The 14736-nt window shown below is 57.3% G+C and overlaps 1 protein-coding gene across 1 annotated transcript in view; it reads left to right on the top strand.

Moving 5' to 3' along the window:
* The window catches only part of ATP2B2 (ATPase, Ca++ transporting, plasma membrane 2), a 162149-nt gene that overhangs the window by 144090 nt on the left and 3323 nt on the right, over positions 1–14736 (top strand). The window contains exons 19-24 of the mRNA XM_010862512.1: positions 1304–1517; positions 3365–3576; positions 3829–3936; positions 5809–5991; positions 7471–7551; positions 7730–7816. Coding sequence (XP_010860814.1) covers positions 1304–1517; positions 3365–3576; positions 3829–3936; positions 5809–5991; positions 7471–7551; positions 7730–7816 — 885 coding nt within the window. The remainder of the gene's footprint in view (positions 1–1303; positions 1518–3364; positions 3577–3828; positions 3937–5808; positions 5992–7470; positions 7552–7729; positions 7817–14736) is intronic.

Raw genomic sequence — 14736 nt, 5'->3', positions numbered from 1 at the left:
CAGAAAGTGAAGAGGAACTAAAAAGCCTGATGAAAGTGAAAGAGGAGAGTGAAAAAGTTGGCTTAAAGCTCAACATTCAGAAAAAGAAGATCATGGCATCTGGTCCCATCACTTCATGGAAAATAGATGGGGAAATAGTGGAAACAGTGTCAGACTTTATTTTGGGGGGCTCCAAAATCAAAAATCAAAAAAAAATCCAAAATGGTGATTGCAGCCATGAAATTAAAAGACGTTTACTCCTTGGAAGGAAAGTTATGACCAACCTAGATAGCATATTCAAAAGCAGAGACATTACTTTGCCAACAAAGCTCCGTCTAGTCAAGGCTATGGTTTTTCCAGTGGTCATGTGTGGATGTGAGAGTTGGACTGTGAAGAAAGCTGAGCACCGAAGAATTGATGCTTTTGAACTGTGGTGTTGGAGAAGACTCTTGAGAGTCCCTTGGACTGCAAGGAGATCCAACCAGTCCATTCTAAAGATCAGTCCTGGGTGTTCTTTGGAAGGAATGAAATACTTTGGCCACCTCATGTGAAGAGTTGACTCATTGGAAAAGACTCTGATGCTGGGAGGGATTGGGGGCAGGAGGAGAAGGGGACGACAGAGGATGAGATGGCTGGATGGCATCACCGACTTGACGGACATGAGTTTGGGTGAACTGTGGGAGTTGGTGATGGACAGGGAGGCCTGGTGTGCTGCAATTCATGGGGTCAGAAAGAGTCAGACACGTCTGAGCGACTGAACTGAACTGAACTGAAGGAGAAATTGGATGGTAGTGAAAAGGGGACAGGGTGCCAGGCGTTGTTTGTGAGAAGGAGAAGCCCGAGTCATTGATTCACTGATGGTTAAGGGGAAAGAGGCAGCAGGAAGCAGGGGAGCTGGGGTCTGTGTGGAAGATGCTTGTGGGGGCTCTTGACCTGAGCCTGGACGAGACATGGCCAATGGGGGCTGGAGGGGAGGAGTGAAGATGGCCGGGGTGTGGCTATATTTACAAAGCACAGGGTGTGGAAGTGGTGGCCGTGATGCCTGGGGCTTGATTTTCTCCCTGGGGGAAAAGACAGCGCTGAGGTGAATAGGGCTGGGTGGTTCTCCACGGAAGGTCTGACAAACCTACTCAGCACCCACTCTGGAACCCTGGGCTGGGCTGGCCAGCCAAGGGAGACACACTGGCAGAGCTGGCCTCAAGGGGAGCAGCTTACACTCTGGCGATGAGCCCCACGCCAGGCACATCAGGGCAGTGGATGGCCAACCTCCCGTGATAAATATCTAGGAGGTATTCATCACTACCGTCTCACCCACGGTCCCCAGGACTCCCCCCTGAAGGCCGTGCAGATGCTCTGGGTGAACCTCATCATGGACACGTTCGCCTCCTTGGCGCTGGCCACTGAGCCGCCCACCGAGACCCTGCTCCTGAGGAAGCCGTATGGCCGCAACAAGCCCCTCATCTCTCGGACCATGATGAAGAATATCCTGGGCCATGCCGTCTACCAGCTCACCCTCATCTTCACCCTGCTCTTCGTCGGTGAGTCCCCTGCCTTGCCCACCCAGGACTCCATGGCCCAGACCCGGCCGCTCTGGACTCCCAGTCACCCGCCTGTTTGCTGAGGATGTAATGGAGGCCCAGAGAGGTGAAGTTAGTGGCTCGGGGTCACACAGCAAATCTTGGGTAGAGCCAGGCCCTGGCCCAGGTCTGGCAACCCCAAAGACTGGGCTTTTCCCACTGATGACAGCTCTGGACACTGTGTACACATTGTGCAAGGCAGGGCGTCATGCCAGCCCCCCCAGGAGCCCGAGACACTAGGGGGAGTGACCGGCCCCTGTTCTCAGCACTCCCACACGTGACCCTTGCCCGGTAGAAGGCTCCTCACCAAGGCCTCCTGGAAAAGAGCCACACACCTGCCTACAAGCCAGCTGTTTCCACACTTTTCTTGGGCACCTGTGCCACCACCCCCATGACAATGAGGCACCAGGGACAGAGAGGGGAGGTGACTTGCCCAAGGACATGCAGCCAGCCTGAGGGGGCACCTGGGCTGAGAAGAGACCTGGCTGGAACTCAGACTGGCCTGGCTTCCAGGGTGCTTCCAAGGTAATCCGACCCCTGGCACCTGGAGGTGCCCAGAGGCAGGCAGATGGTGGCCCAGGGTCACACAACAAACTGGGGCCAGTGGGATTCCCTCAGATCCCTGAGCTGGGCTTTCGACGCCAGCAAGCCTGGATGGGGTTGGGGCAGGAGCCCATTTCTCAAAGGGCAGTTCTTGTTCGTTGTGCTGGCAGGATAGTTGTAAGGATGATCGTGAGAAGCCTTAGAGGATGTTCGGGAATGCAGAGCAGCAGAGACTCACAGAGAAAGCTGTCAGTTGGGGAAGAAAGGAGGAGGAGGCCCCTGGTTGACTCACTGGCTTCCCCACTTAAGCATCTGCTCTGGGTGCTTCTGGATTCAGCTAGACTCTCACCGTCAGAAAACCCCACAAGCCCTCCCAGCACCAGCTTGTGCGGCGCTGCAAAAGGACATGGGATGGCATCAGGCATGCCATGGGCGGTGTCCGCAGAGCAGCCGGGAGCTGTGTTGCCCCACCACGTGACAGCCCCCGTGGTGTCATTCTTTGAGCCCTCACAAAGAATGAGGGAGGCCACCTGGGTGGGTCTGGAGCCAGCCTGGCCTGGAAGGCTCACCATCCATATAGGAACTGGTCTGTCTTGTAACAGCCCCTTGAGCTCCCAGAGGTCTCCGCAAGGACATGCTCAGTTACAGGCAGCCACACTTTTGGGGGAACCCAAAGCTACAGCTTCTGTGGTGGCTCAGACAATAAAGAATCTGCCTGCAATGCAGGAGATCTGGGTTCAATCCCTGGGTAAAGGAGGTTGCCTAGAGAAGGGAATGGCTACCCTCTCCAGTATTCTTGCCTGGAGAATTCCAAGGACAGAGGAGCCTGGAGGGCTATAGTCCATGGGGTCTCAGAGCGTCAGACAACTGAGTAACTGAGAAAGAACACAAGTGCAGAAAGCCAAGGCGTCCCGCCAAACGTTCCAAGGCCACGCCCTGTCCTCCCAGTCCAGAGGAGTTTGCCAACCAGGGGCCGCTTTTTATAAGCCCTGTTGCCTGGAAGCACAGCTGGCCTCCCGCCTTTATTAGATTTCCTCAAAACACTGGAAGAAAGTTCACCCAAGGCACTTGGCCCCTAAAGAAAGGGTGCTGTTACCCCTTCACTTACACCCCATGGCGCAGGCCCACCTAGCCCCCCAGTGTCCAGAGAGTGCCTCCCGCATCTGGGTGACCCTCCTGGCTGCTCAGAAGAGGCCTCCACACAGGGCCAGGCGTCCCTCCCAGTCCCGACCCTCAGCCCAGCTCCCGCCCTCTCGACTTGGCAGGCGAGAAGATGTTCCAGATCGACAGCGGGAGGAACGCACCCCTGCACTCGCCACCCTCCGAGCACTATACCATCATCTTCAACACCTTCGTCATGATGCAGCTCTTCAACGAGATCAATGCCCGCAAGATCCACGGCGAGCGCAATGTTTTCGACGGCATCTTCCGGAACCCCATCTTCTGCACCATCGTACTGGGCACCTTTGCCATCCAGGTACCAGGCCCCCATGCTGGCCTGGCTGGTGGGGGGCTGGGCACCTTTGCCATCCAGGTACCAGGCCCCCATGCTGGCCTGGCTGGTGGGGGGCTGGGCACCTTTACCATCCAGGTACCAGGCCCCCATGCTGGCCTGGCTGGCGGGGGCAGCATCAGGCAGCCGGAGCCCCTCAGCAATGCCCTGGGAGTCCAGACCTCTGAGCTGGCCCCTGATGGCCTTTCTGTCTCTCTCTGCCCCCTTTCTCTCCAGATAGTGATCGTGCAGTTTGGGGGGAAGCCCTTCAGCTGCTCCCCACTGCAGCTGGACCAGTGGATGTGGTGCATATTCATCGGGTTAGGAGAGCTTGTCTGGGGCCAGGTGAGTACTGCAGGTGGGCAGCGCGAGGGGCCCCTCGGCAGGGACGCCCTGGAGAGAGCACTGGCTGGGGGAGTCCAGGATCCTCACCCATAGGTCCTGGCTCCTGCAAGGACTAGCTGTCTGGCCCCCATTTCTGGGGGCTGGAGCAACGGGGGTTGACCCTGGTCTCACATGATGGTCACGTGGGTATCGCCACTATGACTTTTGCTTCCAGCTATATGCTGCTGAGGGGCTTCCCAGGTGGCGCTGGTGGCAAAGAACACACCTGCCGACGCAGATAGATGCCAGAGTCGAGGGTGCAGTCCCTGGGTCGGGAAGGTCTCTTGGAGAAGGGCATGGCAGCCCATTCTAGTATTCTTGCCTGGAGAATCCCATGGACAGAGAAACCAGGCCAGTGGGCCACATACAGTCCATGGGGTCTCAAAGAGTCACACACGACTGAAGCGGCTGAGCACACACGCGTGCACACATACACCACTGATCCTGTTGTTTGATATTTTCTTTTAATCCTGTCTGGTTTTTTAACTGAAATTTATTTCAAAAGGCAACTTACATTACTGATAGGAAAATAAGTATTATTTGCCATAAACAGAAACTGATAAAAAAAAAAAAAAGTAACATGATCAATGTTATTAAACTCTAACTAGATGTCATGACCAGCCAAGGCTCAGAGCCCGAGGCGGCCAGCTGTAAAGGGTGTCACAGGGGTTGTGGCACCCAGCAGAAGGTCCTGCAGAGAGCTCCGAGGGAATGTAAGAGGGGTGACCTCCACTGCATCGTGGTGCTGTCTGCAGCCATCCGTGACCCTCCGAGACTCTGGGGAACCCTGGGCTGGCTCCTCTCCAGAACGTCCCCCCACCAAGCCACACGCACACACACACATGCACCATCTCGAGCTCACAGCTCGCAGCTCAGAGGACATGGTGTCTGGAGCTGGATCTAGGCAGAGGGCCTCGGCAGACCTAAGACATTGGTCTTGCCTTCAAGCTGTTTCCGGGCTAAAGTGGGAAACTCCAGTGACAGAAATTAACTAGAAGGTCAAGAAGGAACTTTAGTTTCACTCAAAATAACCTTCTTTAAACTTCAGAGTGTCTTTGGAGAGTTGATAAACTAGATTTGACTTAGCAAGCCCATTCCCCGGGCACCCTTGAGCCTGGACATCTTTGTCTCATGGGGGCCTGCTCCCTCAGGGAGCCCTTGGCATCTGGAGAAGATGGTTCCTGACCCCTAAGGACGATGCCACCTCAGACTCCCAGGGAACCCCTGAGAGTGTCCAGGCCAGCCCCTATCTGTCCCTAGAGAAGATGTAAGCGGCCTCTGACCCCAGCCACCTCAGTTACCCCATGGGGCCTGCACTCAGGCCTCAGCCCTACGGACAAGCCGTTTGGAGGAAGAGTAAGAAGGAAGACATAGCCCCTTCCCCTATTGCCTTCCCTTCCAGGAGGGCAGACATTCCAAGAGTCTCCCAGCATTGACTGCCCCCAGGCACCTAAGCTCCGAGCCCCTGTTGCCCAGGGTTGGGCACCCCAGGGACCTCAGGAAGAATTAAGCCAGTGACTTAGACACACCATGTCCAACTCTGAGAACTGGCCCCCAAGCTTTCCAGAAGGGAAAGCTAGAGCTCAGAGAGGTTACATGACTTGCCCAAGGTCACGTGACCAGTGAAGTCTGGGGTAGTCAAAGTCACGTGTATGTCCAACTCCCAAGATTTCCCACCATGTCCTGCTGACTCTGGATAAGCGAGGGAATTAGAAAGAAATCTAAAGATTGGGTTGGGGAAGAGGGGAGGTGAGTTGACGGTAACTAGGTGAGTGAGTGACAGGAGCCGACCCCTCTACGGATGCTGACGCTAATGGCTGGGCCCCTCCGCAGGTCATCGCCACCATCCCGACCAGCAGGCTCAAGTTCCTCAAGGAGGCGGGCAGGCTCACGCAGAAGGAGGAGATCCCCGAGGAGGAGCTCAACGAGGACGTGGAGGAGATAGACCACGCCGAGCGCGAGCTGCGGCGGGGCCAGATCCTGTGGTTCCGAGGTCTGAACCGGATCCAGACGCAGGTACTGGCAGCTCCCGGGCCGGGTGGGCGGTGACGGAGATGAGGGGCGGGCCTAGACCCCACCCTCTGATCAGCCTCCGGCGCACCGACGCTCCCCGCGTGCGCTCTCCCTGGCTGTGCGAGGGAATGTCCCACCTCCCCGTCCACTGGGCGAGGGGGGGTCACACCAGGGTCACGCCCACAGTGGACTTTGTGGGGAGGGGTGGCTCTGAGGGCCGAGATTGGGGGGGGGGCTCCCTTCAGGGCGGTTGGGGGGCGGTGGATCAGGGCTGCCGGGTGGCTACCAGGAGGCCACGATGGCGGCTTGAGGCCAGAGTGGGCCCCAGATTCTCCCGGCCAGGGGGTCAGCCCTGAGGCCCGGCTCTTCTGCACACAGCTTCCTCCTGGGGGGTGGGGGGTGGGGCGGGTGCTTCAGGCACTCCCCCAGCCCCCACTGGGGCGTTGAGTCAGTTTTGGGGAACAAAGTTCGTTTTTAAAACACACACTGCAAGGACACAGACGCAGAGCACTGGTGCAGGATGTGTGTTCAGCCAAGAGCAGATTTCTTCCCCACAGAACGGAGCCTGCCACCAGGCGACACACACCAAGAAGGTGGGGCCCCCACACTCACAGCATCCCTCTCCCTGGGTCAGCGTTACAGTTCCCAGGGTGCTTTCACAGCCCTGTGTGGTGAAGAACAAAAAGACCCAGAGACCAAGAGTGGGGCAGTCTCCTGCCCAGCCGGCCTGGGAAGGTCATGGCGCCCCATCCCACCCCACACCCTCTGGGAAGCACGTCAGGGGCCCCCAACCTTGGGCGCGCAGCCCCGCGTGGCAGACCACTGCATTTCCACCCATTCGCAACACAAACAGATCACCTGGGCTGCCTCACCCTGCACAGGGCGCTGTCCCAAACATCTCCTGGGCCTTTCCAGCCCCCCACCTAGCTTTAAGGCTAACTGACGCTTGGGAGACAGCCCTTTGTGAGCGCTGGGTGCAGGGAGCAGCTTGCAGACCCAGAGCCTCCTGACGGCCAGCATTGTGGGCGCTGGAACTAGCCCTCCTGGTGGCCCCTGGCCACCCTCCCCATCCCCCACTGCCCTCGAGGGCTGGCAGCTGTCACACGGAGCCCTGAGACACCCACCTGCTGACACCCAGCCCGGCCGCCAAGCCCTTCAGGAGGATTCCAAGGACTGTAGTTTCTTGAGCAGGCACGAGTCCCGTCCAGCCTGACTCTTTCGGACCACTAAGTGGGTCAGTGCTTTGTCCCTCACAGCTTAGCCCTGCCAGGTAGGTTGGTGGCACTGCCCCTTCTGAAGGACAAGAAACTGCCTCCGGGCAGTGACCTGTCCAAGGGCACCTAGCTCGTACATGACAGAGCAGGTATCTGGGCCAATGTCGGTCCTCCCCGGAGTCCCCTCCTCACCACTCCGGCTCCACGCCTGGTCCCAGGGGCTGAGCACCCCCTCCGCCTGCAAACCCCACGTTTAACATCCCCCCAGCCCACCGGCCCCCAGGCCTCTAGATCGGTGCTGCTGCCGGGCCCTGGGTCTCCCCGCTGTCCCCGGGCCCCGGAAGCCCAGGTGCCCGACTGAGCAGACGTCTCTCAGAGCCTTGGACGTGTCTGGTATTGTCGTCTTGGTGTAAGTGGCGTGTCGTCTTGCCGTGGCTGCGGCTGTCCTCGTGGCGTGGCGCCTGTCAGTCGTGAAGCTGTCGTGTCCGTTCTCTTCGCAACTTGTCTCGTTCTCTCCTCCGTTGCAGATTGAAGTAGTCAATACTTTCAAGAGCGGAGCCTCCTTTCAGGGGGCCCTGCGGAGACAATCCTCCGTCACCAGCCAGAGCCAGGACGTAGCCAATCTCTCTAGCCCTAGTCGCGTGTCGTTGTCCAATGCTCTTTCCTCTCCGACCAGCCTTCCTCCTGCTGCAGCTGGGCGTGAGTGTGACCCCCTTACCGCCTCGGGAGCCGCCACTGCCAGCGCCGCGGGGGGCAGGCGGGCAGGGGCTGGGGGGCAGCCAGCCGCTCATGGTTAGGCCCAGGGAGCTGAGGGGCCCCGGCCATTGAGGAGGAGGGTCCCAGATGATCAGCCGACCACAGCCAGGCACGGGGTGGCAGTCCCTTGGTGGGTCAGAGGCGTCTGGAGTCAGAGTTAGGGGTTATGGACCAGGCCGTTGTGGGGTCGGGAGGGTCATGAGTGGTCAGAAAGTCTGGGTCAGTCAAAGGAGCACCGTCACTCAGGGAGGTTTCAGTGATCGAATGGTCACAGTCCCCCACAGGGTCACAGAGGCCAAGTGGGGATGCAGTCAGCTAAGGGGTATGAGGTATCCCAATCAGTGTAGGGTCAGGAAAAGCCTGGCTTACGAGGGTCAGAGTTGGCCAGCAGATCACAATCTTGCAGTCGAAGTCAGGCCGAGGGTCACTGTGGGTCAAGGGAGAAAAGGCTCTCGGGGTCACGGTCGGCCACAGCGAGACCCACCCAGAGGGCGCACTGGAGGTTAGGGATCACAGTCAGTCAGGGGACCCAGGCCCCCACGGGGATCGCAGCCCGAGGCCCTGTGCCCCGTCGTACAGACCCTCCATCCTCTGCCCTGTGCCTCTGACAGCCCCGGCTGCCTCGTATACTCTTCTCCCTGCAGCAGGGCTTGGAGCACAGTGAAGGCCTGAGCTCTCCCTGGAAGGGTCAAGGCTCCTGACCCCATTCCCCTTGACCCGGCGGGGTCTCATCCGGGCTGGCTGCCGGCAGGCTTGTGGACCTGGTCCAAGCCTCAGCTTCCTCCTTCCTCATCAAAGGGGCAGCCTAGGACTCTGAACTCCTCCCACGAGCTCATCTCCTTATACCGTGGCTTCCGCCCAAGGTCACTCATCTCTGGCCTTGTCTAGATCTTTCTGAACCCCCTAATGGCCTCGGGCCCCAGAGGGCATGAGAAGATTCTGTTTACCACCTGCCTCCCTTCCCTGGTCTCTAGTCAGCCCCTCCCAAACAATGGGGGAGCTGCAGTCTGGTCCCCTCTCTCCCAGCTGTGTGCTCACTCCCAGCCCTCGGGCTTCTTTCATGAGACTCCAGGCCTCATCTCTTGTAGTTTATAAGGGACCTCTGTCCTCTTCTAAGCACAGAAGACCCAAACACACATCCTCTGCCACCAGGCAAGAAAGGACCATGTGCTGGGTGGGCACGATGCTGCCCGAGCCCTCAGGCAGGAGGCACAAGTCACAGGGCGCTGTTGGTGGTGCGTCCCATGAACCCTTCCGTGGGTACAGTCCCACCAGGTACGCGAGATGACAGGAGGCATGCAGAAACGTGGCAAAACCCTGTACTGGTTCATCAGCATGAAAGCACAGCGACGGGGAAACCAGAGGAGCCAAGGTGAAGTGGGGCCATTTGAGCAGATGGTGCCTGAGCCTCGTTTCCAGGAGGCCTTGTCACCGGAAGTCAGTGCCAGGCTCTCTCTGGGCAGGAGGCACTTTGATCCCACCCTCTTCTCCCTTCACACCAGAGAGGCCCCTCCTCAGCGGGAGGCCCGCACCCATCGGCCTTACTCCCACATCAGCTAAGCCGTGGCCTTGCTCAGCGGTGCCTCCTACCTCCAAGCATGGAGACCAGAAGTGCTCGGGGCTGGACAGCCAGTGGGGAAGAGTCCCTTTCTCTCCGTTGCCACATCCCTCCTGCGTCCCTCCAGCCGGTCTGACTCCCAGGAGGTGGCCTCCAGGTCCAGTCCTTTGTCCTCCCTGGCTCGGTCTCTTTCTTGAAGCGTGGGGCCCCACTCGTCCTGGCCAGCACAGAGCTCACTGCGCTCCTGGCCACCCCGCAGCCTCTCCCTTGTTCGACCTCACATCTTAGCTCTCACGGTCTCGAGGAAAGAGCGCAGTCGTCTCGAGTCCTTTCTTCTGTTCTTTATAAAACCACTCAGTAAGGCTAGTCCTGGGCCAATTGGTTCTCAACACTCTTCCTTCAGAGAAATGCCCATCTCCACCTGCCTTTCGCTCCCTTTCTCTAAGGCAGCTTCCTTTCAGGCCAAGTTGATCCCTTTATCCCATGAGGTGACCCAGCTTTGGAACAGCATTTGAGAAGGAGCCTACAGGTCTTGCCCATGACCCGTCATTTTCTCAGAGGACCCTAAAGGGGCTACTCAAGCATGACTCCCTCGCCCAAGCACCATCCTGCATCTCTCCAGGCATCACGCCTCCTTAGGGATCTTGCATTCCTACCTGTGATTGCAGAATCCAGCCTGTGACTCTGGGTCCTACTAGGACCTTTTCTTGGGCATCAGGTCTCCAAAAAGAGCCTGAGCATCCCCCTGCACGAGGGTACTTGTTCCAAAAGGGATCAAAGCCTTTGTGGTCTCAACACACAGATTTGGGTCAACATAGTCATGACGTGAACTCTAAATATATACCCCTTAGTTTCTCCTTTGCTTGAATAGTTTCTATAGCCATGTCGCCGCCTCTGGTCTCCAGGGACTCCAGGAGCCCTCTGGGTACCAGGCAGTTCCCTCCAGAAGCCCAGAGGCTTTCTTGGCACAGGTTGTGAAGCAGGTGGCCAGGAAGAAGGGCCCCACATGGGGTGGATGGAGAGATGGGCTGCCCCTGCCTCCGCCGAGCAGGATCTCCCTCCCAGGACTCTGGGTAAAGGAGGGCTGCCTGCTGAGGCAAAGAACACCTGGGCTTTCTGTACCTTTGTTGCTGTTCAGTCGCTCAGTCGTGTCCGACTCTTTGCGACCCCACGGACTGCGGCACCCCAGGCTTTCCTGTCCTTCACTATCTCCCGGATTTTGCTCAGACTCATGTCCATTGAGTCAGTGATGCCATCCAATCTTGGAAGGAGTCCAACCACGGTCCCCTGGGCTATCAGAAGTGACCACAGAGACCTAGGGAAGGGCTGTGTCTGTGAGGCTGACTTCTGGAACACCCCCAGCAAGTCCCATGTCCCTCCCCCAGCACCACTGTGAGACAGAGGGGCCCCAGCAGACAGATGCCCTGCAGTGACCGGAGAGTGTGGTCAGACTGACATTCAAATGATCAGAAGGAGACTCTGGCCCACGACCTCGCTTTCCTCTTCCGATTCACTCAAAAGTGAGTTTTTCACCTAGAAACTTAATGGCACGCCCCTGATACTTGAGCCTAACCCACCATTTTCCAAAGCACTTGCCCACATCCTCCACTCCACATGTACCTCACAACTGAAATGCAAAGACGGAGGATCTGCCAATACCTCCATTTAAGTGAGCAAGTCTCTGAGGCTCAGAGAAGTGGCCTGACTTGGCCAAGATCACACAGCACGTAAGTGACAAGAGATCTGACTCCAGAGTCCCGCGTTTTACCCACCACCCACACCACTTGCCAGACAAGCCCACAGAGGTTGAGTTTCCACCGTGGAACCAGTGCCCATGCCCACAGCCACATCCAGGAAAAGCAGCCAGTGCTCTGGGGGCCAGGGGGCCAGGGAAGCCATTCCTCCTCTTGAGATTTCCATCAGCCTGGCAGCGACTGGGTTGGGGGTGTCCTCCCATCAGCGATCAGGAACAGAGTTAGCGTTCAGCTCTAGGATCTGAGGCCAACCTCCACGGCTCCTCTCTCTCTTACTCCCACAAATTCCTAACCCATCTCAGGCCGTCTACATATTCAGCAAGTTCGTAGCATGCTCCATGTTCATGAGTGAAGTTCCTGTTCCTTCAAACCAACCAGGCCCAGAGCATCAGACTCCTAACCCCAGACGGGCCACTTTCCCCATGCCTTCCCAGTCTAGAGAGGGCATGCCCCCTCCCAGCCCCCTGCAGATTCCAGGTTCAGAGGACCACTAGGATGAGGAGTCTGTGTCTCTTAGGCGGGGTATGGAGAAGGGAAGGAAAGGAAGCCAGAGCTCTCATTAGTATCCTGGTAACTAATTTAGTGCAACTTGGGTTGGCGAGGAAATGGCTTGCTTCTGGTTGGTGGTGGGGGGGAGCCCAGACCTCTCCGCTGTCTGAATATTCCATGTGTTTGTTTCCCTAGAGGGCTAGAGAACCCTGGACACAGAGTTCAGCAAGAGAGAGTGAAATTAAAAGAGGTTGTGAGTCTTTAACCTTGAGCCTGAAATGAATGTGAATCAACCCCAGACTCTTGGCTTCCTTGAAGCCGGGTAAACATTCGAGTATGTCCAACCCACCCCAGACCGGGACCTATGCATCTCCCTTAGAGCACCCCGCCTCCCCGCCCCCTTTGTGCTGATGAAACCAAAACATCTGAAGACCCCAGACCCTTCCTCTCTTCCCCCCTCACCCCACGTCCCAGGGCGGCTCACGCCAGCACAGGCCCATCCCCAGGGCAGGCAGGGAAGGGGAGACGGAAGAGCTTTTTTTCTTCCCATACTGTTTTCCATTTCAGCCGCGAGAGATCCGCAGTGGAGACTTGAAACGGCCGTGGCGGGGTGTCCCGGAAAGTCTTGTCCCCACAGTCTTTGTCCAGAGCAGTCCATTCTTTCTGTCGTCTCCATTCCAGGGGGAGGGCGAGGGGCCTGCATCTCATTGTGTGTCGTCCCCTCCGCGTTGTCAGTCACACGACAGGGTCCTGCCACCATCCCCCCTCCTCCACCAGGCGCTCCCCGGCTGCCGTCTCATTGCAGCTCAGCCTCCGAACACTCTGGGCACGGGGCTGAGCAGCTACAGTGGTCATTAGTGTCCCCCTTATACAGTTAGGAAGACTGAGGCCTACAACATCTTTTTTGTTGTTTTCACTTAACGAAGGGAGTAATGGCCCAGTTATCAGGAGGTCAGAATACTGCATAATCTCTACAGGCCACAGATAGGGTGTCCAGGGAGAAGGAAGTCTCTGAACAGCCACATGGCCATCACGGAGGGCCAGTGCTAGCACATGGTGTCTGGCTCTTGCTTAGCACCCAACGCCTTATTGAAAGCAGGATCCCACCAGGCAGATTTCCCCAGAATCCCCAGCCCAACAGCACATAAGAAGGACCAGAGACAGAGGTGGTTTTGAGAAGATGAGGAAGAGTCAGAACTAGTAAGTGATGGCTGGCAGCAGAGGAGAAAAATTTTAAAAAAAATCAAAACTTTGGAGTCTTACATAATACCAAGAGGGCTCACTGACAAACTTAAATTCTCTGTGTTCTCTAAATTAGAAGGCAGAGGAGCTTATGATGTGCTTTGCAAAGACTCCTCTCTGCAATAGTCGAGTAAACCCTGAGCTGTGACACTTAAAACCATCAGCCACAGTCATCATGAAAAATCACTTCCATGGACAGGGCTTTCCCGCCACGCACCCCACCAACCTGGGTTTAGTGCCACAAATCCCGGGATTGCGAGGGCCTTCCCACACCCACCCTGTCCGGTCCTCTGCCCCCCACCCCCAGGCCTGTGATGTGGGGCAGGAAGGCCGAGCTCTCCGGGTCAGCACCCCTACCTCCTCTGCTGAGGGTCTGCTCCCCCGAGGCATCATCGATGCCTGTTTTTCCCTCCGCCTGCTGGCTCTGCTCTGAGTGGGGGCTGGGAAGAGAGGAGGAGGCGCTTTTGTCCCTTCGGCCCCTCACTATGGCAGGCAGGGCTCCCCTCCCAGGAGTTCAGGGACGGGACCCTCTCTTCAAAGCGAGGGTTCCGTTCCTGTGCCCTCTGCGAGGCGGGACGGGGCAGCCAGCCTGGTGGCCTGGCTCGCCTGCAGTCAAGGCGCCAGAAGTGGGAGAGCCGAGACGCAGACTCGGGCCTTCCTGACTCCGTGTCCACTGTTCTGTCCGCTGGTCCGGACGCCTCCGTGTCCGGCCTCCTTCCGTTCAGCAGGGAACCCAGCTTCCAACTGAGACCCAGACAATAAAAGATCTTGGCTGTTCTGTGGCTTAGTTCCGAACCCTCTTAGCATCCTACCCAGGGGCTGAGTCGGCCCCTATGATTCTGGCCTCATTTTGGGGTTTTGTGTTTTCAAAGCACAAATAAAGAAAGAGGGGAAAAAAAAAAACAACCAGGAAATCAGGGACCCCAAAGCCAACTCCAATGACTGGCCAGAGCTTTGAGTCTATACTCGAGTGTTTACCTCCCAAATGCATGAAGGAAAGAAGCGTTGGGTACAAACGACCTCCGTTCACATTGTGCAGGCTTCCAAGTGTAGCCGTGTGTCCGTCTGTGTGTGCCGTGTGGTTCCCGTCCCCCCACCGCAGCATGCTCCCGAGCCCCGAATGTCATCGGCCGCCGGCTCCTCCGCGCTTTCTGGCTGCCTCTGCTGCACCCCAGAAAGCCCTGAGTTGGCTTTGGTTTGCTTTGCTGCTTTGGTTCGATGTCCCCTTCTCTGTTTGGCCCTCATGTGTCCCCCCTCTCATCCCGGCTCACCCAGCCATCTCTCCTCTCTGTTCCTTTTGTGTGTGTGACGCGTTATCTGTTCCATGTCGTGTGGTTCCTTAACGGTGTGTGGTTTTTCTAAGATGAATTCTTCTTTTTTTTTTTTTAACAAATAGCCTCTCCTTCTTCCTCCTTGATTCCCACCTGGCCCCGCTACCCTTCTGCATGGTCGAAGCTCTGCTTTCCAGTTAACAAGGCTCAGTCTCTCACTAGGTCTGGGTGCCCACTGGAGTGGACTAAGCTTCCTCTAACCACTGTTCCCCATCGTCTCTACGGCGGGGCTTCCTTCCTTCTGTGCTAATACTGTAGTCTGTCCCCAAACCGATCAATTAAAATCAAACAAACAAAAAAGACCTCTCGGATGCACATAACCTGAGCCCCCTCCCTCCTCCATTCTTCCGGCTCCGTCCCGTGGATTCCAGCCGCCCGCTGTGCCCCGCCCCCTCTGCCTCCCC

This window comes from Bison bison, unplaced genomic scaffold (genome assembly GCF_000754665.1).
Source record: "Bison bison bison isolate TAMUID 2011002044 unplaced genomic scaffold, Bison_UMD1.0 scf7180017864482, whole genome shotgun sequence".
Classification (NCBI taxonomy): domain Eukaryota; kingdom Metazoa; phylum Chordata; class Mammalia; order Artiodactyla; family Bovidae; genus Bison; species Bison bison.
Note: the sequence above shows the minus strand (reverse complement) of the source record. Positions and strands in the feature narration are given on the sequence as shown.